This window comes from Saccostrea echinata, unplaced genomic scaffold (assembly GCF_033153115.1).
Source record: "Saccostrea echinata isolate AGI-Se365-2 ecotype Australia unplaced genomic scaffold, CSIRO_AGI_Sech_v1 ptg000002l, whole genome shotgun sequence".
Lineage (NCBI taxonomy): Eukaryota > Metazoa > Mollusca > Bivalvia > Ostreida > Ostreidae > Saccostrea > Saccostrea echinata.
In genome coordinates, this window is record NW_026889751.1 from 21494 (window position 1) to 45417 (window position 23924).

General features: G+C 31.8%; 1 protein-coding gene across 1 annotated transcript; it reads left to right on the forward strand.

Annotated features, from left to right (window-relative positions):
* The first annotated feature begins 2318 nt into the window (after positions 1-2318).
* On the forward strand, positions 2319-19551 carry LOC133203254 (uncharacterized). Its single transcript, XM_061339075.1, has 16 exons — positions 2319-2505; positions 2597-2724; positions 5956-5968; positions 6868-7119; positions 7872-8129; positions 11127-11384; positions 11782-12053; positions 15182-15263; positions 15340-15438; positions 15519-15692; positions 16047-16145; positions 16264-16529; positions 16636-16720; positions 16874-18886; positions 19164-19288; positions 19383-19551. Exons 1-16 carry the CDS (start codon positions 2319-2321, stop codon positions 19416-19418), a joined length of 4347 nt encoding a protein of 1448 aa, XP_061195059.1. The 3' UTR covers positions 19419-19551.
* The last annotated feature ends 4373 nt before the right edge of the window (positions 19552-23924 follow it).

The window sequence follows — 23924 nt, forward strand, 5'->3', positions numbered from 1 at the left end:
ATATGCATATCCTTTTTAATGTATTTTCTGGCATGTATTTAATATGAAATATTTTGTTCATTGTATCAAAACCATTGTAATCAGATACTGACAATAATACAAAGCTACGAAACGGTGCCGTTTGGGGTACCCCACTAGAATAAATAATTAATTTGATATTTAATTAATTATTATGAGTGTCACACAGGATGACTTCACTTAATAACATATGAAAATTGCAACAAAATAAATTTTGAAAAAGATTATTCTTCTTTTGAAATTCAGGAATGGTCTTTATTTTAGCTGCAACTCCAAGTAATAATAACAAATTGAACACACCCGTGAAACGTAAACTGTTTTTGTAAACAGCTCTGTTATTGTTAATGTTTATGTTTCACGGGATGTGTTCAATTTTTTAAATTCTGCACACATCACTGAGCATGTACTGCCAATACTGGTGAGTTGGTTTTGCTTTCTCACATTTCTACTCTGAATTTTCTGGATTATAGTTTTAATATTTTTCATTATTACACAACAAAATTTCTACTTTTCTTAAGTATTAAGGATAGCGTTTACTTTGTGAAAGTGCAAGGATGTGTCAATCAAACACGTCCCGAAATTCGTAGTTTCAATAATTTCCAGATAAAATAAGTTTTTTTTATTTTATTTCCGTGTGAAATGCTATAGCAACATATAAGTCATGATATTACACAGAAAATTTGAGAAAATATTAACATCAAATCTGTGTCTAAGCCCCTTTAGTAAAAAGTTTTTATTGATGGTGGCGTTTAGTTGAGATTCTTGGGCGGCGTTTAATGGTATCCTGATGCACTAACACAATTGAAGAATATAAAATTTTAGTAAAATTATATTTTACCAAATAAATTAGGTTTCAAGCAAGCAGAACGTCATGAAACAATTGAGATTTGGAAGTGTACGTATCCTGAAAAGTGTAACCGCATTGATAATTCATTCCCCATCAAAAATGACTATAAAACAGGTTCACTTTTCTTCTGTCTCAAATAATTTTTCCCAATAAAAAAATACGTATGTTTTTGAAATACAATCGCAATAGACGCAGTTATTTTGTTCACACACACACCCCCTCACACACACACACACACACACACCCTCACACACACACACACACATTCCTTATATTGACTCTTCATTCTTATTCTTCCTATCCAGTTCTCTGTTCTCAATCAAAAAATCTATAACCACGCCTACACGAACTTCATTTTGAGGACCAAATTCCCCTGGAGTAGTTTTTACTGACAAAAAATTTGCAAATGTTTACAAGTACTTTGTTATGGATATTATTAAGTAAATCTAAAAAAAAATCAATGCTCTCGTGGAATTCTATTACTATCTAACGACTGAGGTTGCTTGTAAATAGGTATCAAATTTGTAATCGGAAGAATGATACTTATTAGTGAATGGATTACAACAGCTTTGGGATTTCTTAAAAAACAAACAAATTGAGGATGTGTTACAAGTAAAATTCAAAAGGGAATGAGAAAAACCATTTTCGAACTCATTTTTATATTAAATAATTGTTTGAATCTCGGAAGTATTCATTTCTTTTTTTCTCTTTTCGTTCCAAAAAGCAGTACCTTTACGATTTTTGAAAAAAAGAATCAATAAAGCTTGCTGTACCTAGGTTATAAGTTATGTAATTATCCTCGTTTAAATTCTATACGTTTTTGTGATATGAAAAAGATACATGAATATACATGAATATATAAATATTCTAACCATTGATCGATGGTTCACAATTTGTCAAGTTAGAATATAGTGAAGGAACTTAGTAATATTTTGTGCTTTGCTATGTGAGTCACTAGAGATGATATGAATGGATAGAAATTAAAAAAAATACATGTCCTTTCTTCCGAACAGTGATTCTTGATGCAAAGAAAAATGACTTATTTGATAAGCATGTACGGCCAGAAAACTTAAGTTGGAATTTCCTCGAGTAAATGATTTTGTTTGGAATTACTGTATGAACGAAATTACGAGATTGACGCACGTTTTTTGGTATATAAAATTCAGAAAATCCTATTGAAAGGACTTGATTGGTTAATCAAGGTGGTAGATAGTTTTCTAAAACCTAACAATGATTTGACAAAAACAAAGTGTCCAAAGACCTACTCGATAGCGTGGCCATTTTGGCCTCAGCTAACACTGGAATTTCTTTGCAAAGAAAAGCATGAATGAAAAATAATATAAAACAAAAATATAGAAAACTGTGCATAAGTCAGACTGAAACCACTGCATACTTGTTTATGAAAAAAAAACTTCCAAAACTAGACTGAAGACTGAAGTTCAAGTCTCGTCTAATGTTCAGAGAAAGAGGTAAATTTTTTACGGAGAGGACCCCAACACTACCAGCTGGGGACTTACATACGGAACCACCATCACGGCAATTACGAAACAAAGAAAGGCTACCTGAAGAAATGTGTGTCACACCAGAAATAGAGAAGGTAGTAGACACCCAACATGCTGGGCCGATGTCAATTTGTACCTGTATGGGAAACTATCACACGCGATAGATACATCCTTAACACTGTAAAAGGATATTCATTAGAATTTGCTTCATTACCTTTTCTATATTCAGTGAGAAAAACTAAACTAAATGCTGCTATGGCAGTTGCTTTAGACAAAGAGTTATCAAAGCTAATTGATAAAGGGGTAGTGGAGAAAGTTTCTCACTCAGCTGATGTGTTTCAACGTCCAAAAAAGATGGTAATTATCGAGTTATTTTGAATTTTAAACAATTAAATGTAAACATCGATGCTTATTTCAAAATGGAAAGATTGTATACATCTTTAAGAAGGATTCAACCCAGATGTTATATGCATGGGTTCTGTGGACCTAAGTGGTGCATATTTCACTGTTAATGTAGCTTTTCCTGACCGAAAATATTTAAGATTCATCTGGAAAGGAACGCTTTATCAGTACACTTATTTACCAAGTGACCTTCCTAGTTAGCCCAGGATTTTTACAAAGCTTCTGAAGCCTTATATGCTTCACTTAGATCTAAAGGATAAGTATCTGTTGCAAATATTGATGATTCCTATTTACAAAGAGAAACATATGAACAATGTTTAAAAAATATAAAAGATACAAAAAGAACTATTTGAACAATTGAGGTTTAAGATCATTAGGGAAAAATCACTGGTTGTACCTACACATGAAATTGTATTCTTTGAATTTGTTTTGAATTCTAAATCAATGACGATAAGCCTCAATCCAGAGAAGATAAAATAATGTAATAATCTCTATCAAACGTTCTGTTCAAACAAATGCATTCGAACAGACAAGTTGCAGAACTACTTGGATATCTTATTTCCTCCTCAGTAGCTATTCCTTTAGGAATGTTGTACCCAAAATACTTGAAAGAGAAAAAAAAACGAAGCCCAAATGTAACAAGAGTAATTCTGATTCAAAAATAACATTATCAGCAGAGTCACTTCAAGATTTAAAATGGTGACCAATACATATAAATAGTGGTGTTAAAGCTCTCATTCAGCAAACAAGTATCAATGCAACACTTACCACTTAAGCATCAGGATTAGGTTGGGGGCAGAATACAATGATATTTCTACAGGAAATTGAAGTGAAACAGTACTCTTCTAATATTTACTATTTGGAATTACATGCAGTTTTTCCTAGGCCTAAAAAGTTTTCATAAAAAATTGTGTTATAAACATGCCTAAATTGTGACAATTCCACCATTGTTGCATATATTAATAATATGGGTGGTACAAAATCAACTGCATATAACTAAATAGCTCTAGAAATATGGACTTTTGTGCATAGAAATAATATGTGGTTAACAGCGGTTCATTTACCAGATGTTGAAAATGTAGTGGTAGATAGGGAGAGTAGGATGATTAGAGATGAAACAGAGTGGATGTTGAACAAAAAAGTGTTTAAAACTATAACTTGTGTATATTTCAAACACATACTGATTTATTTGCATCTCGACTAAACAAACGGTTATAATATGATAGAACTGTTACAAGTGATAACTTTGGATTCTCAGGTTTTATCTAAACATGCCACAGTAAGTAACAATACAACCTAATAATGTTGAATTATCTGTTGAAACTGATTGCTGTAATAAATTTGGTAATCTTTACAATTTATTAATGTTTTTAGTGGAAGTTAACATATATTAGTTAATTTCAACTACCTTTCTAAATGAAGTGCTGTGGCCACGCTTTAAATCTTTCACGTGATCTCGATACTGACGTATGCTGATGGAGAAATTAAAAATTAAACGATACTTACCAAGATGTTTGATTGTAATTCTCCAAAGTAAACGTATTAGAGATCAGGTGCCACACCTCACCCACCCATTATTGAGAGTTTTTTGTGGCCACATCACCTTTAAAGTTTGAATTCTTGCGTTTACTTCGGAGAATTACAATGAAACTTCTACTTGGTAAGTATCTTTTAATTTTTAATTTTTTTTTTCACATGACGTTATACATATACTGATAACACATGTACTGATATCAGGTAGTTTAAATGTCTACAGTATTTGATGTAAAACAAAAAAGAAAGAAGAAAAAAAAGATGCCTTTCAAAAATTCACAATAACAGAAGTGACTGTTAATCACATTGATTAATAATGGGACCAGATGTTTCATTAATGCAATTAAATTGTTCAAAAAAGGCTTGTGAAATGCTCTCTCAAATCTGGACTAGCTCCCGCTCAACTGCTTAAAAGATGTTTGTGTTTCTTTCATTTTGTTTGGGTCTAAAATTAGCTTTGGAAGTCAGATTATACCTAGAAAGTGGTGCTTCATCAAATCTGTCCAAAAAGTAAATAGCATAATATCATTGTTTTGTGATCGAATACAATTCAGTAATTTTGAGCGAAGATTTAACTATTCACAACTTGCTAAAATATATAGACATTTTCTTTAAAATTAGTATAATAGCAGTCTATGTGTCTTTCAGTCATGTAGTTTGATTTATAAAAGTCGGGAGATCTGTAATCGTCAGGGAGCTGAACAACCGCCAAATGTAACACCAGTGTAAAAACAAAAGGAGGATGCATTGTCCATCATTGATTTATCATGCATTAACATATTTAATATCTATTGAAAAGGCTGCTACAATAAGGATGGTATAAGAGGGGAAAAAAATCAGGGGATACAGCATAAAAAAAGAAAACGACCAAGGTTAACATGAAGGGGAAATGGTGTGTTGTTGTAATTCTATGTTTAGTGAATAAGACAACATTAACAGGTTGGTAAAATAATGCTTAATATCAAGAGTTGGAGAGTTTTATTTTCTATATCAATTATTAACAAGATGATTTTGTTTTCGCTTGTTAAAACATCCATGACTAATTCTGATTTTGGGACCTCTTGAAAGTGGAATCACTCTATATGATCCCTTATTGTGCTCTATCCTACCCCGTTGAAATTGATTCAATGGTTCTGTAATTGAAGTTAAAAATTGAAAAAATTACAGACGACAGACATATAAACGAACGACATACACTTTTCAATCAGAAAAGCTCATTTTAGTCTTTGTTGCTTGTGAGTTAAAAAGCAATGTACTTAAAGAATCTAGTTTAATTTCTTTCCAAATATTTCATTAAAGTATTTAAAAATAAGTTTAGAATGGTAAACAAGGCACTCTTTAGAAAATATCAGTGAGTAGACCGTTATTGCACAGTTAGAATGCCACTTAATGGGTAGACCGTTTCTTGTACAATTAAACTGTCGCTTAGTGAGTAGATGGTTATTGTAGAGTTAGAACGTCGCTCAAAGGTAAACCATTGTTGTAAAGCTAAACTGTCGCTCAGAGGGTAGATCCTTCTCTTGTTAAGTTAGATTGCAGTGGTTGTTCAGTGAGTAGACGTTCTTTTGCAGTTATACTGGCATGGTGGCTCAGTAGGTAAACACTTTTTTTTATATTTAAACTGATACTCAGCGTGAGAATGTTTTTTTACAGTTCCTGTCGCTCGGTGAGTACACAGTTCTTGTACAGCTATACACAGATACACTGTCACTCCGAAAGTAGACTTTGTTTGAACAGTTAAGCTGCCTCGGTGGCTATGTCGATAAATCGCTCAAGTAGAGTTAAGCCACCGGGATGTTCAGTAGTAGACCATTGTACAATTACGGACATACGCAACGTAGTTTGAACTTTATTGTCTTTTCCCCTGGGGTTGAAGAGTTTCGATACTTAAAGGAACTGTGTGCTACATTTTAATGTCTATACATGTATATGCTGTTGTACGCTTCTTCTAAAACAAGTTTGGATAAACAAAACATCTAGAATATACGTTTAGTAATTTTTCCATATTTTTCTTTGAATTATACACAAATTTCCATCAATTGATATCTTTTCTAAACCCCTGGTAATGCATGCTGATTTTTTCTCTACGAACATCTGATGGTACTATAATCTTAAATTAAGAATATCTTGAAAAATTATCAGTAGGCAAGGTACGTTGCGTATGACGTTAAACTGTCGTTGAGTTAGTAAACCATTCTTGTAGAGCTAAGCTGCCACTCAGTGGACAGACCTTTCGCCTTGTGTTAGGCTGGTGGTCATTTTCACACTCAGTCTAACGGGTCTTTCGGATGAGACCTGCAACACTGTTTCTCCGTGTCACGTGTCACTTTACTGATGCAAATCCATCGCATCTTGACATTAGTGAAAAAATTCCGATGCCTCTAATAAATGCATTTCGAACCTCAGACCTAGTGGTAAAGAGGAAAATAAATAGGATTTAGTAGTTTTGGAACCATAATTACTTTAGTCTAAACAATGAAAGTTAAAAAAAACTCAGTGGTTTAGACGTATAGATGACATATCGTTATAAAGGTAAAGTTTGCAATGTACATTTATATTTTAAAGTGGACGACTGCAAAACATCTACTGAAGGTTTAGGATACAGAGGAAGGAAGTCAGTGACCAGTACCGGTAAAACTTGTCAGAGATGGGACAGCCAAACTCCGCATTCACATGATTACGCTGACCTACTTCCGGGGAACGCCAGCAAACACGAGAATTATTGCAGAAACCCACTTGCAGAAAATGTAGATGGCCCCTGGTGCTATACAACAGATGACGATACGAGATGGGAGCTATGCTATATTCCCTTTTGTGGTAATTCTATCCCGCTTAACAGATGTAATACTCATTATTTGTTCGTGTCATTGGTTTAGCATTTTTTCAATAATTATTTTATAGATTCGGATGATGAAAGTCATTTTATATCCTTTTAGTCAGAATATCAGATGGATTTTTTTTAAAAGATTAAAACAAATTTGTATCTTTACAACTCAGATTACACGAAGATTGTGACTAATTGTTTATAGGTAAATTGTCAAATTTGAATTTCTTTAAGTGGTGATACTATTTTGTGTATTCATACAAACATATATAATAATTAATTTTAATTCAAAATAGTAATATTGCAACCTATATATTGCAAAATGCAACAATTAACAAAGGCATTACACAAAATACTACAATACCCGTAATGCATATTAGTTACATGTATATGCTATATATTTACAATTTTATTCGAAAAAGAGAAGTACATCTATAACACGGAGTGCTATGGCGTATCTGGCTAAAGGTTCACATTTCTTCCTTAAATTTCCACACATTTATCCCTGTCTCTTCTCAGGTAAACAAGAAGTATTATTTCGATTAATGACCTTCAGTGAAAAGTAGTCTATCGTACATGGATGAGAAATTACAAATACAATGTTATAAGAATTTCATATGTCAGCTTTAAGTGAATTTATGGCTTTCAAAACTTATTAATTCAAAAAAGAAAACTAATGTTCATTTTGTATTAAGAAGAATAATTTTCCAACAACTATGAAAATAAAATGATTTTTTCGATTAAGAATGTAGAGAGACCATGAAAGGGGTAGAATACAGAGGAACAATGTCTCAAACAATGGAGGGTTACGACTGCCAGAGGTGGGACAGTCTAGTTCTTCCCGATTCTTATTATGCCAAACAACTAGAAGGAAACATCAGTGAGCATGAAAATTATTGCAGGAATCCGGGAAATTCCGAGGATCTAGGGAAACTTCCCTGGTGCTTTACTTCAGTGCCGGATGTGCCATGGGGCTATTGTAACATCCCGTTTTGTTCCAAAAGTCAGTACATATTCATATTTAATTTATTAATTGTTTTGTTAAAACTATTTCATTTGAATAAGTCCTCATATTTACACAATAAATAATGCATACAGGATTCAGAAACAAGTTGTTACAACTTATGTTAATCCGTTTCATTATATTAACTTTCAACTATAAACATACATTTGCCTTTGCTTCATTGCAAATCTAATATATATAGAAACAAAAATTTAAAAAGGATTGAAGAAAAAACAAAAAAAAATTGAACTAGTATCTGAACTAATATTTTGGAGAGATATCATTACATAAGTACATACCCTTATAAATATAACGATCAGAAATTAAGGAGTAAACAATCTATACATTTCAAATTCAACAATTAGGCCACGAGGACGAAAACTCCGATAAGATTGAACTTAAAATCTTTTTGATGCAGAAATAAAATGATTTAATTGTTTAAAAATTTAGTACTAAAGAATAATTCCCAGTAGGATCTCCATATAAGAGATGTTTAAAGCACATGTACTGGTCCTAATGAGTTAACAAATTTTTTTCATACTTCATTGTAGTTAGAATAATCTAACTGTGTCTCAGGACAAGCCCTTACCACAGTTAGAGTACGTCCCATATACTTGCAATGTAGCGAATTGGAGCGGATCAGCTCCAAAATGATTTTGAAGTATACAAAAGGAGTTGCATTGAAAATAACAGATCAATTAATTAATAATAAAAATAATTAATATTATTGCATATATAAAGTATTTACTCATATATAGCGTTCGCAAAATAGTGTATTATGTTTTTATTTTTATACATGAAATATGGAGATAACGAACAGTAGTCAAACTCAAAGTCCATTAAAACAATACAAATTTACTAAAATATCATCATACACGTTTGGCTGTTTGGTCATTATTTAGAATATTATAACACTGTCTACTAACTTTATGGACAATCCTTGTATATGACAGTGTTTAAATAAATCGTTTTGTCGTTGCTATTATTAACGTAAACGCTTCAAATATTTCGATATTGATATTAAGTCCATAATTAGGACTACCATTTAATAATAATTCATATACAAGAGAGATGGTCACAATTTATTATTGGCCGCAGCAGCGGCTGATCTATTTGTGGTTGTGTTAGAAAGAGCACATGGAGAAATGAGACGTTATTTCTTTATTAGTTCAGTAAAACAATTCTTTAATGATTACATGTATAAAATCATGAGTAAAATATTTTAAGACTTGCTTTAAACTAAGTCTTAATTGTTGCTATTATTTTTCAATTTTATGGTTAAAAATGTCGATGTACACTCTTAACGCACAAATTTGTTTTCAAAGTTCGTTGATTTTGTTCCCAATTTTAACGCAATTTAAATTTTTTTTTTCAAAGTGCGTAATTTTTCAAAGTGCATTGCCACAGAGCATGCTCTTGCGTATCGAATTAAATGAGAGATATACACCCCATATGCATGTGATACATGATAAGGGTATATTATATTGCTGCATAAGTAAGAGAAGTTGAGGAATGAACTGTTAAAGTCATCACGTTTATCATAAAGCTTTGTTGATAGATTACCATTAACGTCTTTTTCTAGTAAAGATGTGTCAGACTCTGTGGTATCTTTTATTTCATGCTCACTGGTATATATCCTGTCGACATATGAATGGAAATAACTATTGTTATTTGATAATACGTCGTCGATATATCTAAATGTCGATTTAAAGGCCACAGCAAGAGATTTCTTTTCCTCATGTATAAGATTTTGAATAAATTCTGTTTCATATGAATACAAAAATAGGTCTGCTAACAACGGGACGTAATTGGTACCCATGGGAATTCCAATAGATTGTTGGAAGACCACATAGATATTGTTAATCAGAAACTCAAGCATCTTTTTAATATCAATTTCAGAGTATTTGTGTGTACAATCAGATTTTTTTTTAACAAAATAATTTGCAAACGACCTTTGAAAAGGTAAGTAAATTTACGAGTTCCATTTTTATTGAAAAAGCGGCTGTCAATGATGTCAAAAAGCCTGGACTTTAATGTATCGTGGGGAATGGTTGTATATAGAGTTGAAAAGTCGTAAGTTTTTATGTTATCGATTTTGGTAAAATTTTGTGATTTCAAATTTTCCAAAAGTTCTTTGGAATTTTTAAGTATCCACATCTGATTTACACCACTTCTCGAATATATTGTTGCACAGTACTCCTGAAGTTTCTCCTTCAATGCTGCTAATATTTTAGTGAGGAGGAAAGAAAGAGGCTTGGTAGAACATTTACTGGAACCCGCTGTGCGTTTTTGTTTGTAAGGATTTGTTTTTAAAGTTTCGGAATCCAATATAAATATGGTAATTCAAATTCACTTTGGTTGTTGGGAATATTAAAAAATATTCAAAACAGGCAAATAATTTTGCAGAATTTCCTCCTTAGAAAGGGAGCTATGGGAATTAGTTGGATTGCCACCTGTAGAATTAAATCCCAGTTCTTCTAAAGTACAATTAAAATAATGAGCCTTACACACTAAGACAATGTTGTTACCGGCTTTGTCAGCTGGGACCAGTACATACTAATCGTATAGTCTATCTAATTCTTTTTTCACTTCTGAATTATTGAACCCAGATGGATAGATGGTTTTCATATTGCCCCTCAATCGCTTAATGCGAAGTAAATAAGCAAAATCGTTACAATGTACTTTAATTAAAAAAGATATTCTATACATGGCAATACTCGCATTTTAAGAAAAAAATATAAACAAGGTTATTCATTTCTAATACAAAGTTTTTGTTGCCATTGTATGTTTTAAAATTTGTACATAATTAACAAAAAATACATGAATGTAATGTACTTATTTAGGCCTTTTTTACCACTTTCAGCTAATTTATTTTTTATCTTTACCATTGTTACGCTTTCATTGAATAATTTTGGGTTGAATCCAATGGCTAAATTATGCAAAGGTGTGAAAATTGTAGACTTCTTCAATTTAATTCAATAAATTGTATTTCATAAGGTAATGCAGAGTGTCTTAATGACGAAAAAGGTGTAAAGTACTTTGGTACCAAATCAACAACCAAAGATGGCCTAACTTGTCAACGCTGGGATGTACTAGAGCCACATTGGCACAGTTTTTCTAAGGGATTTATGGGACTCAATGCCTCTGAACATGAGAATTACTGCAGAAACCCAGAGGAGGACGAAATGCCCTGGTGCTACACCGTTAATTCTACTATACCTTTTCAATATTGTGATATTCGCTTATGTAAGGAAAGTGAGTACATCGCTCATTCTTGAAAAAACATCCCGAATTTGTCTCCCTGATCATTTCAATAATGAATTAGTAAAATGATTTAAAGAATATACTTATCTATTTTTTCGGAAAATAAAATTATTATTATTTAAAAATACTGAAAAACACTGGTTAATAAATTTCTGACTTAATTACATTGAATTTTAATAAGGTCTTGTTTCTTTTATATGTATATATCTGTTTGTGTGAGGGTGTGTATGTGTGTAAATTCGATAATTCTCTTCTTCATTTATTGCTTCAAGGTCTTTAGAGTTTAAAAATCACTTTGTGACCTTTGTCTTGGCCTTAGCTTTGACAAACCTACCGTCATATTTAAAGTCGTAACGATTCATTGGAGGGTTTTTTTTCTATAAATCAGAGGACTGTAAAGACACAGAAAACGGCGTGGGATACAGAGGAAAGCGAGATACTACTCGGGACGGGATACTTTGTCAGCGATGGGACAGGAACACTCCACACAGGCCACACGGCACTATAAATTTCCCTGGATCATCTTTGTCTGCACAGGAAAACTACTGTAGAAACCCGCAGAACGATATATCACCCTGGTGCTACACAACGGATCCAAATATACGCTGGCAGTATTGTGATATACCTTTTTGTTTAAACAGTAAGAATATCTACATTCATGTAGGATTCTATTTCTTTTTCTGTATTCTAATAACTGCACTGGACAAAAAAAAAACCATTAAATGTTAAAGAGGAGAAAACTGTTGCATTTTAAAAATGGTTTCGTTCTTAGATCAATGGTTTTAAAGTGAGACAGGAATGTAATGTGTATTTTATGAAAGTCAATAGTCATGCACAAGAAAAAGATTTCCAGGGTTACCTTTTTAGCTCACCTGAGCCTAAGGCTCGAGTGAGCTTTTCTGATCAAAGAGTGTCTGGCGTCCGTATGTCGTCTGTAGTCCGTAAACTTTTCACATTTTCGACTTCTTTTCAAGAACCACTTAGCCAATTTCAACCAAAAGTGCCACAAAGCATCCTTGGGTAAAGGGGATTTAGGTTTGTTCACAGGAAGTGCTGCGCCCTCATTCAAGGGGAGATAATTAAGAATTCTTAAAAATTTGGTGGTATCTTTTAATAATCTTCTCGAGAACCTCTGGGTAAGAAAAGATGAAATGTATGTGAAAGCTTCATTTCATACTCTAGATTCATATCATAACCCCCGGGGGTAGGGCGGGGCCACAACAGGGGGTTTAAGTTTTACATAGAAATATGTAGGAAATGTCTTAAAAATCTTCTTCTCAAGAACAGCAAAGCCATGATAAGTCATATTATAATACAAGTATCCTCAGGTAGAGTAGATTCATGTTTGTTCCAATCATGGCCCCTGGGGGTAGGGCAGGGCCACAACAGGGGGCCAAAGTTTATCACAGGAATATATAGAAATATCTTTAAAAATCTTCTTCTCATAAACAGCTCAGCCATTATTACTTATATTAATAAAGAAGTACTCCCAGGTAGTGTTGATTCAAGTTTGTTCAAATCATGACCCCTGGGGGTAGAACGGGGGCAAAACAGTGGATCAAAGTTTTACATAGGAAAAAATAGGTGTAATGTTAATGGGCATTCGAGTAAAACGCATTGAAAACTTCAAATAATGGAATGACCTGGCAACCCTTGGAATGGACTAGCCAAACCAAAGTGTATATAATTCAAAGCTTTGGGAAAGTCATTCAGAAGGTAGCTGAAGAAGTTCGATGTGGAATCAGTAATGTATGTGAACAATAACTTAATGTATGTGAACAATTACTTAGTGTATGTGAACAATAACAATGTATGTGAACATTAACTTCCGAAAATAAGCCACATCTACCGACCGATTTCAAAACTTTACGTTACCTGCAAGAGGAAGATATTAATCTATGTGAACACTCAACATATTGTATGTCTTTCTTTGGGGAAGGGAATTCTAGGCAATAAATTTCAGAGGACTTATGGAACCTATCTTTTTTTAGATGACAATTTCTAGAATATCCATTGGTTGATAAGTTCTGAAAGCCCCATCATGCAACTCTAAATATCGACAGACCTCCTCTAAAATTCAATAAAATGTTACCAGTAATAAAGACAACTTCTTGTTAAAAATAATAAGAAATAAATGCTAACTCTTTTCTGTAATTCTTCTACCTTGAAAACAATAAGCTAACTGTTTCCCTTAATTGGAATAATTAACATGCAAATAGACGCACAGACATGTACGATCGGAGTGGCCAAATTCATTTTATTCTGAAAAGAAAAGTTTTTCTTTTTCAAAGCATCATTCAAATGTGACTTTTCGGATGGAATTTGTGGACTAGAACAGAATGATACATTAACAAGATGGGTGTTGATTGGATCAAGGAATGGTAGGCCTAATCATAATTAACCTGTATTAACATTTATTAATTAGAATTCAGATAAATCAAACATATTAAAACTTAAAAAAAAAAATTCCGTTTTCTTTTCTTTCTTTTTTTTAATTTTAAGATGTTCTTTTCAGATACGTTTGGGGAAAAATTGTTTTATTATTATTGTCCCCCGCTTTTCGCAAAAGCAAAACATAAAATTCCAGTCTGTCAGTCTGCCTGTCTGTCCATCTGTCACAAAAACTTTAACAATGGTCATAACTTTTGAATGAGAAAAGGCAGGACTTTCATATTTCACACGTACACTACCTGTGACAAAATACTATGATTTTTGACCTCGTGATCTTGACCTTAAAGTTTGACCTATTTAAAAAAAAAATAGTGATAACTTTTGAATGAGAGAAGATAGGGTTTTCATATTTTACACGTGTATTACCTGTGATAAGACCTTTCCAAATATTTTATGATTTTTTACCTCATGACCTTCACCTTGAAGTTTGACCTACTTCTCTAAAATATTATCATTGGGGATAACTCTTGAATAACATATGTGCATTACCTGTTACAGGCTTTTCCGAATGTACTTTGGTTTTTGACCTCTTGACCTTGAAGTATGACCTACAGTACTTTTCATTTTTTTTTAATTTTGGTCATAGCGTTTGAATGAGAGAAGATAAGACTTTCATATTTTATATGTACTTTACCTGTGCCAATACCATTCAGATAAAATATATTTTACTTCATAACATTGACCTCCAACGGGACGTAAAACAACATACAATCAATCAATAATAATCTTGACCTAGAAATTTGATTTACTTATTTAAAATTTTATCTTTGGGCATAACTATAACTAGAAAAGACTGGGCTTTCTTATTTTTTTTTCACATGAGCATTACTTGTGATAATTCCTATCGGATTGTATTATGATATTTGACTTTATGACCTTGAATTATAATGTGCCAAAAATAACTGCATCGCATCCACTAAGACACGAAGGCGGGGGACCATAATTCTTTGAATTTTATTATTATTTTTATTCAGTTATTCTGTTTAATCGTTTTTATGCCAATACAGAGTTTGTATTTCGTCTGTCGGCACAGCCATCCGGATCACTATCAAACTTGCCTACATTGAAATCACCCCTCTTACGTTCTACCTACACTGGAGGCTGTTTGCAGCTGGAATATCGTAGCAAGGGTATTAACCTTGTAATAAAAACCACCACTCACACATTGACTAGACTTCCAGAAAGTGTAGAGTGGAAGAGAGTAAAAGTGAACATACCTTTTCATCCTGAAAACTACGAGGTTTGATATTTTTTCACAACATATTTTATTCAAACATCCCTTTTTTAAAAGATATTTTTGAGTTTGCTATAAATTTACCTTTATGATTTTCTCTTAGGTGTTAATTGTACCATTTTCCACCACATCTTTAGTTGAAGTGGGCATAAGGTTAATCGATATTCAAGAGAAGACTTGTCAAGGTACCTATTTAAAAAATCAAAATGATATTTTTGATTAAAATAAATGTATATTTAAATGTTGTAATAAATTTCCAAGATTGTTTTGCCTGTCTGCATGATGGCCTATGTATTGAAAGGGAGGGATTTTGTGATATGAACCTGGATTGTCCTGACTCCACTGATGAGGAAAACTGTGGTGAGCACATTTCGAATTTTTCGTCTGTAGTTGAGTTGTTAAATGAAGTCAATAAAATAAGTTTTTCCTACAATTATTAGCTCTTGAGTGTTACTATGAAAACGTGTACAAAGGATACCGAAAAGAAACAAAATATCTCCACCGATGCATGGAAGGTGCGGAAAATACATGCAGATTTGATGAAAGCAAAGAAAAGCTAGGATGCTTCGTGAATTCTGAACAGAGGTGGGAGGAATGTAACGTTCCAAAATGTGGTAAGACTCAGATGTATTCGTCGTTAAAAAGGTAATTAGTCCTAAGATAAATCAATACTAAATGACAGTGAATTTCAAAATCGATAGAACAAGAATTATGATCTTCAGTAAGCAAAATGAATTTACGAAGAAAAATTACGTTTTCATATAAAAATACGAAAGAGTGAAATATTGAAACTACATATAATCTTCAGTTTACATTAAATAGCTAAAATGAATACAATAAAAATAAATATAATAAATAAATAAAATTAAGAATAAAATTTTGAAATTATGATAGGTCATTAAGGAAAAAAAATTCTCAAGCAATGAATAAATTTTGTCTACATTCAAACTGTGAGAATTTTATTATAGACACTGGATTTCTAGATTGCAAATTTGAAAATGACTTGTGCGGTTGGAAACAGATGCAGCATGGAATAAAATGGAATCGACAAATAGCAGAAAATACGGGTAATGAGCATATGTGTATCAAAAATTATGTTACAGATGAGAATTTTTTACATCTAGAAAAATACTGCTAAATTTAATGTTATTTAAATGCTGGAATATATGTATATCATTAAAATAGGCGAAATGTTTGCATTGGCTGAAAGTAAATTACATTTGAATGAAGATATGGAGGAGAGGGCTGTCTTATACAGTACACCACAACCTTCATCGTCTAGTTTTGGTTGTATAACAATCTCATATTCTGGAATTAATGTCAGTTTGAACGTATTTATTACACAAGGCACGACTATAACATCAGATAAAATAGTTTTTCAGCATCAAATAATTGAGTTGAAAAGTTTTGCTATAGCAACTTTCCAGACTCCTTTTGGTACCCCTTACATGGTAAGTTAAATATTTTGCACAAAAATAACTAAGTGTTAAATGTAACACAATGAAGTGAAATATACATAATTATTTTATCTTTTTAATATTGACACACCTATTGTAGGTAGTGATTGTTGCAAAATTTCAAGCTATATCACCTGGATTTTTAAAACTAGAAAAAATAAGCCACGAAAATGGAATTTGTAAAGGTTTGTTGTTATTTTAAAATTAGTAACTCAAAGATTCAAAGCAATGTATTTCTTAAAATTAATATAATTGCAAGTTGGTTCATCCTCTGATTTCAAATATCCTTTAAAATTTCGTGATAGCAAAATCAGAGATGAATGTTTTCTGTTATCTAGATAAAGGTCCTTGTGATAAAACCGAATTTCAATGTGATGACGGGAGCTGTGTACATGTTGACAAAGTTTGCAATAGGAAAAACAATTGTCCAAATAACGAGGACGAATTTATGTGCAGATATAACAGCTCAGAATGTGTTCAAATGAAAAATGAGTGTATTCTACCTTGCCCTTCTCAATGTGAATGTCAAGGTGTAATCTTCAGGTGCCATTCTCCGGAAAACATCCCAAAAGAGGTCAAAGTACTTGATTTTAGCTTAAGCAGCTTTGATACAAGAAAATTAAGAAATTTTAGTTTCCTCTTACATTTAAATATTTCAGGATGTTCTATAAACGATTCCACAGTGAAAAATCTAGGATATCAATTAAGATCATCTAATCTTCAAAATCTCGACCTCTCATTTAACAATCTTCGGCATTTGAATCAGAATACTTTTGGTGGCATGATTAATCTATTATATCTTAATATTTCACACAACCAAATTGAAAGTTTTGAGATTTTATTAATGAGCTCCATTCCAAAGTTACGGTATTTAAATCTTCGAAACAACAAAATAGAAATAATTCAAGCTAACGAAATGGGTAATATCTTCTATCCTAAACTTAAATATTTGGATTTAAGAAACAATAAAATAAGAACAATAATGCCTAAATCTTTGTACTTGTTAGGTTCAATAACAAAATTAATTTTAAGTCACAACACAATTACAAATACGGAGCAGTATTTTACAAACTCAATGAGAACGCTATCTGATTTAGATTTAAGCTCTAATTTGATAAAAGTAATCACGAATAATATGTTTTCGGGTTTAAGCAGACTCCGAGATTTAAACCTAAAAAACAATCAAATTGAAATTTTAAATGGATTCTCATTTTCATCACTAATTTCTTTACGTACACTTAATCTTGCCTTCAATAAAATCCATACAATACACAGAAAGGCTCTGGAGAACATGGTTTTACTCAGTACCTTGAACCTCACAGGAAACAGATTGAGAATTCTTGATTCCGCAAGATTCGTCGCCCTAATAAAGCTTCAGATTTTGGACTTATCACACAATGGAATTTATTATTTGAACTACAATACCTTTCAAAGACTGGAGGAAGTCAAATATCTATATATACATGGAAATAACTTAAGCGTGTCAAAAACTATGTTTCAAGGTCTTTGTAACCTTGAATGGATGTCGACAGACTCATACATTATTTGTTGTGCCAAACCATTGTCTGTTGATGCATCAAAATGTATTTCTCCACAAGACCGAATCTCCTCTTGCGAACAGTTGATCAACGTAAGATTCCTTGCACAAATGATATGGTACATGGCCCTTTTCTCGTTGGTAGGAAACAGTTACGTAATTTATTACCGCATTAGAAGCAGCGAAGAAGGAAGCACTCTGTCACAAGGAATTTTCATTCTGAATCTAAGTTTTTCTGATTTATTGATGGGTATTTACTTGTTCATTATCGCACTAGCAGATATGGAATATCGTAACGTATACGGATTTCACGATAGCCAATGGAGATCCAGCATTACCTGTACAGTTGCTGGATTATTAGCAATGCTTTCCAGTGAGACATCGGTACTCTTTGTATTTCTCATTACAGTTGAACGATACTTAGCTTTGAGGTACCCGTTTACTGCAGGACTTAAGAGGAGGAAAAAAGAAATTTTAGGCGTTACAATAATCGTGTGGCTCTTTGGTATTATATTTGCAACACTTCCAATTTTATTTTACCATGACTTTTACAGCAGATCCACAGTATGTATCTCTCTTCCTTTAACTACAGAGAGGTTGGAGGGTTGGAAGTATTCTACATTTGGTTTCATTGGCTTTAACATATTGATTTTCATGGCTATACTGATTGGACAGATACTGATATTCATAGAAGTAAGGAAAACTGGAAAAGCCCTAAATAACGACAACACTCGAAGAGAGATTGCTGTGTTAAGATCTCTGACATATGTTGTATTATCCGATACGTTTTGCTGGATTCCTATTATTTTGATTGGTGAGAATCTTCTTTTTGGAAAGGTTGTTCTAAACAATTAAAGTTGAAATGCTATTTTTAAGATTAATCATAAAAACTTTTTATAAAACATCCCACATTCTTTATTAAAGAATGCTTATTTAATTCAAGAAAATGTGTTTCCAGAGAAATTGTTTTTGTATTGTATTGTGTGCTAAAATTGACATATGAATATTTCAAGAAATATATGTAAACTTTGAAAACGTACATAAATACGCAAGAAGTAGCAATTTGAAAAAAAAAAACAAATTCATTTTAGGAATAGCGGCATATGCGGGACTGGAAATTTCATTTGATATATATGCATGGGTTATCGTTCTTGTGCTACCAATTAATTCTGCTTTGAATCCAATTATATACACCTTCAGCTTGATATACAAACAGGTAATTTATCTTTGATTAATTCTTTCATGTGTTTCTTTAATAATTTAAGGATTTCATTGATAGTTCTAAATTTTCTACATTTTCTTTTTTACAGAAACAGCAAAGACAAATCAGACATAACCATATCTAGAGGCAATATGAACAAGATTTGAATCCACTCAGTGCTTAACCTCGTTATTTTCCTACTGAAGAACCATGAACATGACACGTAACATTTCATTGTATTACCGTATTATCCATGTTTATCTTGATCCCTTTCTCCCCATCAGGTTAATATATTTTAAATTTAAGTGTCTCATATTCTTTCTGGAATGTATGTCTATGAAAAGAAGAAGACTAAAACTTTTATCTGATTTGTTTTGTTCAGGAGAACGTGGGTTCATGAATTTATATCAATTTTTCAAACGTCATGCAGATCCAAAAGTGAAAAAATTAGTGACAGACATCAAGGCATTTAAAGAGACACAAAACAACACCTAAACGTACGAACAAACAAACAATATGCTTGTAAATAATAAAGGATCTTTTTTTTAAAAAAAAAAATAATAATAATTCACTCTTTCATTGAAATTATGAAAGTTTAGCAATTCACATGTCATCATGAATATTAAAAAGCATGACTTTGTCTGCAGCTATTCGCTTTTTAAATTAACAAATAATAAACTTGATTTATTCTCTTTCAAATGAAATATTGGAGGAGAAATTCTTGAGAAACTTGAAAATATTACTTTCTTCCATATATATATTAAACAACATTGTTAGGTGAAATTCAAATTTGATCACGGCGATTTGCATATACTTCCCGGGGAAATATGCAAAAAAAATTTCAACATAAAAAATAAATTTAAAAAATGTTTCAAAAAAAATTCCATTTGCATTTATTTAAAAATTAAGAGAAAATGTTTTTTTCAAAAAAGGCTAGTGTTCAAGTTATTCATAAAATGTTTCAGGGTATTGTTTTCACCAACATAACGGACTGTTTTAGGTAAAATTGAGTAACCACAATATATACCTGTATTTTACGTAATGTGCCTTACATCTTTTTCTTGTAAAAAAAACTTAAATGCGAAACCACTAGACAGGAAAGACAGAAAATTAAATCAGACAGGATGAGAGAAATACTACATGATTCATTTTTTAAATAACAGAACGAATAGCTGATAGTTGAAATTTAAAATACATTATCAAAAATAATTTATACATATGTGGGCTATTCATTTGTTTTTATCTTAATTTTCCCATTTTTATTTGAATAAATTGACATTCATTAAACACCTGGTTTATTTTTTACAGCTCTGTACTGAGATAACATTTGATTTTTCGATAACGAGATTATCAACACATTTAATTCTTGTCATGAACTCCATTATTACATTGTAAATAGACTAGGTATATGCCTGTAAAACTTTCCAAAAATGGAAATATTGTCTATGTTTAACAACACAGTAAAGTGTCATTGCCTCTCTATCTGTTTTGATGCATTGGATAATATTTTTTTAATTACTGTACGTGTACTTAATACAGTTTTCAGGTTTTAGCACTTTGTAAAAAAGGGGAGGGCATATTCATTCTCACCGCCAAAAAACTGAACAAGTATAATGTATATTATCCTGATAACTCTCAAATCATACAGAGTCAAAATGTGTATATCTACGTTTGCGTTGGATTTGGTGAAATAATACAAGTCCAGCACTTTATAGAGAAATCTTGTAAGGTTGAGGTTTTTAATCGATTTACCTTTACCAGATAAATTAAATCATTTGTAATTAGAACATCTTAAAGGTTCTTCATGTGGAAATAAGGCATGGATGTGAACGAGGAAAGAGGAAACGAATGTAGACTACAAACTTTGTCCTGTGTAAGAAATACAATGATTAGCTCTATATAAATAAATTACAGCTTGTTTTCTGAACTAAACCGTATAACATTTTTCATCAAATATTTCCAAATCTGGTTCTTATTTTACAGCTGCAAGACAATGAATGACGAGAGAATATTTAATTATAAAGAAGAACAATGTGTATAGTGTGTTGCATATGTCTGGAGGCAGATTTTCATTCCAGGATTTCTACGTCCGAAGTTTTTCCATCACTACAGTAAATATAACACATAAATCAGAATGTAGGACATCTAAAACACAGGTTAATCAGGTAGAACGCCTAAACATAAATAAATCAGAATCGATGAATCTTAAATATAGATACAGATCTGTTCCAAAAGTGAAGATAATTTTATTTTTTCTCTTTATATATTTTAATGAAAAGCACATATAGTTAAATCGCTGGAAAATGGTCAATTTTTGTCTAATTTCATTATTTATTTCAGTACTTAAACCAGGAAATGTGTAGTTATCTTTTTTTCTGAAAGATCATTACATATTCAGTTTTTAGAAAAAGATAGTTCATCTTTTACATCAGTTCTAAAGTTAGATCAATGTTGACTATATAATTCATTGTGCATACTAGCATATGACTTAAATTTTCATGTCGCACTTAAGTTAAGTACAATATTTTTAAATATCGATGCTGATCAGATAAAAACTATTGTTTTTATCAAATATAACAATTTCTTGGATTATTGAGAAAGAATCTGGGGGGATAAGACGAGCCATGTGCCCATGCCCATTTTTCGGCTATGCAAGAACATTTATTGGAAAAAATCTCTCAATTGTTCGAATTTACTTAAGCATTTTAATGTTTACCGTAGTTTTCAAAATGATATTTATATTCTAAACAAGCTAAACAGTTGACTTTCATTTACTGTCACAAATGTCTAACATGGGTAAGGACTTCTATTAATTAATCTGCATATTGAGTGTTTACACTTATTGTGGAGATATTATGAAAATGTTAACATCGTATATAATGATAATGGTGATCTAGAAGCGCTTTTATTTAAAATAAATAAAACGGGAATAAAAGTATTCAAATATCTATTATTATTTTTATCCGGCATTTTAAATAATTTACTGTAAATAAGTTCATTACTACATGTATATATTTTATTTCCAGTGAAAAATATGTTATTCCTATATACATTTTTATAAAGTAAAACAAAATTAAAACCAAAAAAAAAAAAAAAATCAGAGCATGACTCGAACACTTTCCTCAATAAACGTCCCATTAAAGAGCTCATCGCTAACTACTAGACCACAGAGTCACACTAACATTTCCATTTAAATAGCATACAGTTCTCTATATTTAGCAAGCGTTTTTGGACTTAGAATTTTTTAAGACCACGGTGAAAATTTAAGTAAGTTAACTTAATTTTTTATGTAGAGTGGGTCTTCATACCAAATTTTTGCAAGTGTAAAAAGCAACATCTTTCCATTGCCTTTCATTAATCGTTCTCAAAAAAATGGTACGATGACCCACTCTATTTAAAAAATGTAGTTATATCATCCAATTTATGTCAGTTTCTGTGAAAATTGAGCGTGATGCCATTTTGTTGTGTTAATCAGAATCATTTTCGCTGTTACAGTATTCAGGTTTTGTCAAATTTATATGCAAATGGTAATAAGCATTACATTAATTCAACAAAAAGTGAAATTTTTGTAAAATGAATTTATTGATTTTTTTATCGATCGTTATGTAGGCATATGGCTCGGCTTATCCCCCCAGTTTCTTTGTGGTAAAATCTGTCAAGAAATGTTGTCACTCCAGTGATTTTACAAAATGTTGTTTTCAATGAAATATACAGAGAAAAAATAAAATTATCTTCACTTCTGGCACACATCTGTAACTCAAAACGAAGGACTTCTAAAACATAGATAATTTAAAATGAAGGACAACTAAAACAAAGATAACTAATGATGAAGAAAATCTAAAACACAAAATTAATACTACAGAATCATTTTAATTCCTGGGGGTCAATGTTTGTGGATAACCAATATTTTATTAGTTCTTGGGTAACTCGAGTAGACACCAAAGATTCGATGAATTGCTACTTCGACAAAGTTTGTTTGTGGGAATGTAAATTCATTGGTAGGAGTAACCCATAACCCACAGATAAATTAGAATAAAGAACACCAAAAAACATAGTACACAGATAAATCACCATTAAGAACACCTAAGCACAGATAAATCACCATAAAGAACACCTAAACACAGATAAGTCACCACAAAGAACGCCTAAACACAGATAAGTCACCACAAAAAACACTTAAACACAGATAAGTCACCACAAAGAACACCTAAACACAGAAAAGTCACCATAAAGAACGCCTAAACACAGATAAGTCAACACAAAGAACAGCTAAACACAGATAAGTCACCATAAAAAACAACTAAACACAGATAAGTCTCCATAAAGAACGCCTAAACACAGATAAATCACCATTAAGAACGCATAAACACTGATATGGCACCATAAAGAACACCTAAACACAGATAAGTCACCACAAAGAACACCTAAACACAGATAAGTCACCATAAAGAACACCTAAACACAGATAAATCACCACAAAGAACAACTAAACACAGATAAGTCACCATAAAGAACACCTAAACACAGATAAATCACCACAAAGAACGCCTAAACACAGATAAGTCACCACAAAGAACACCTAAACACAGATAAGTCATCATAAAGAACACCTAAACACAGATAAGTCACCACAAAGAACAGCTAAACACAG

Coding starts and splice junctions, on each gene's coding strand:
- LOC133203254 (XM_061339075.1), top strand. CDS start 2,319: ATGTTCAGAGAAAGAGGTAAATTTTTTACGGAGAGGACCCCAACACTA. Junction 11,385..11,781: donor TATTCGCTTATGTAAGGAAA/GTGAGTACATCG, acceptor TCTATAAATCAG/AGGACTGTAAAGACACAGAA. Junction 16,721..16,873: donor CGAAAATGGAATTTGTAAAG/GTTTGTTGTTAT, acceptor TCTGTTATCTAG/ATAAAGGTCCTTGTGATAAA.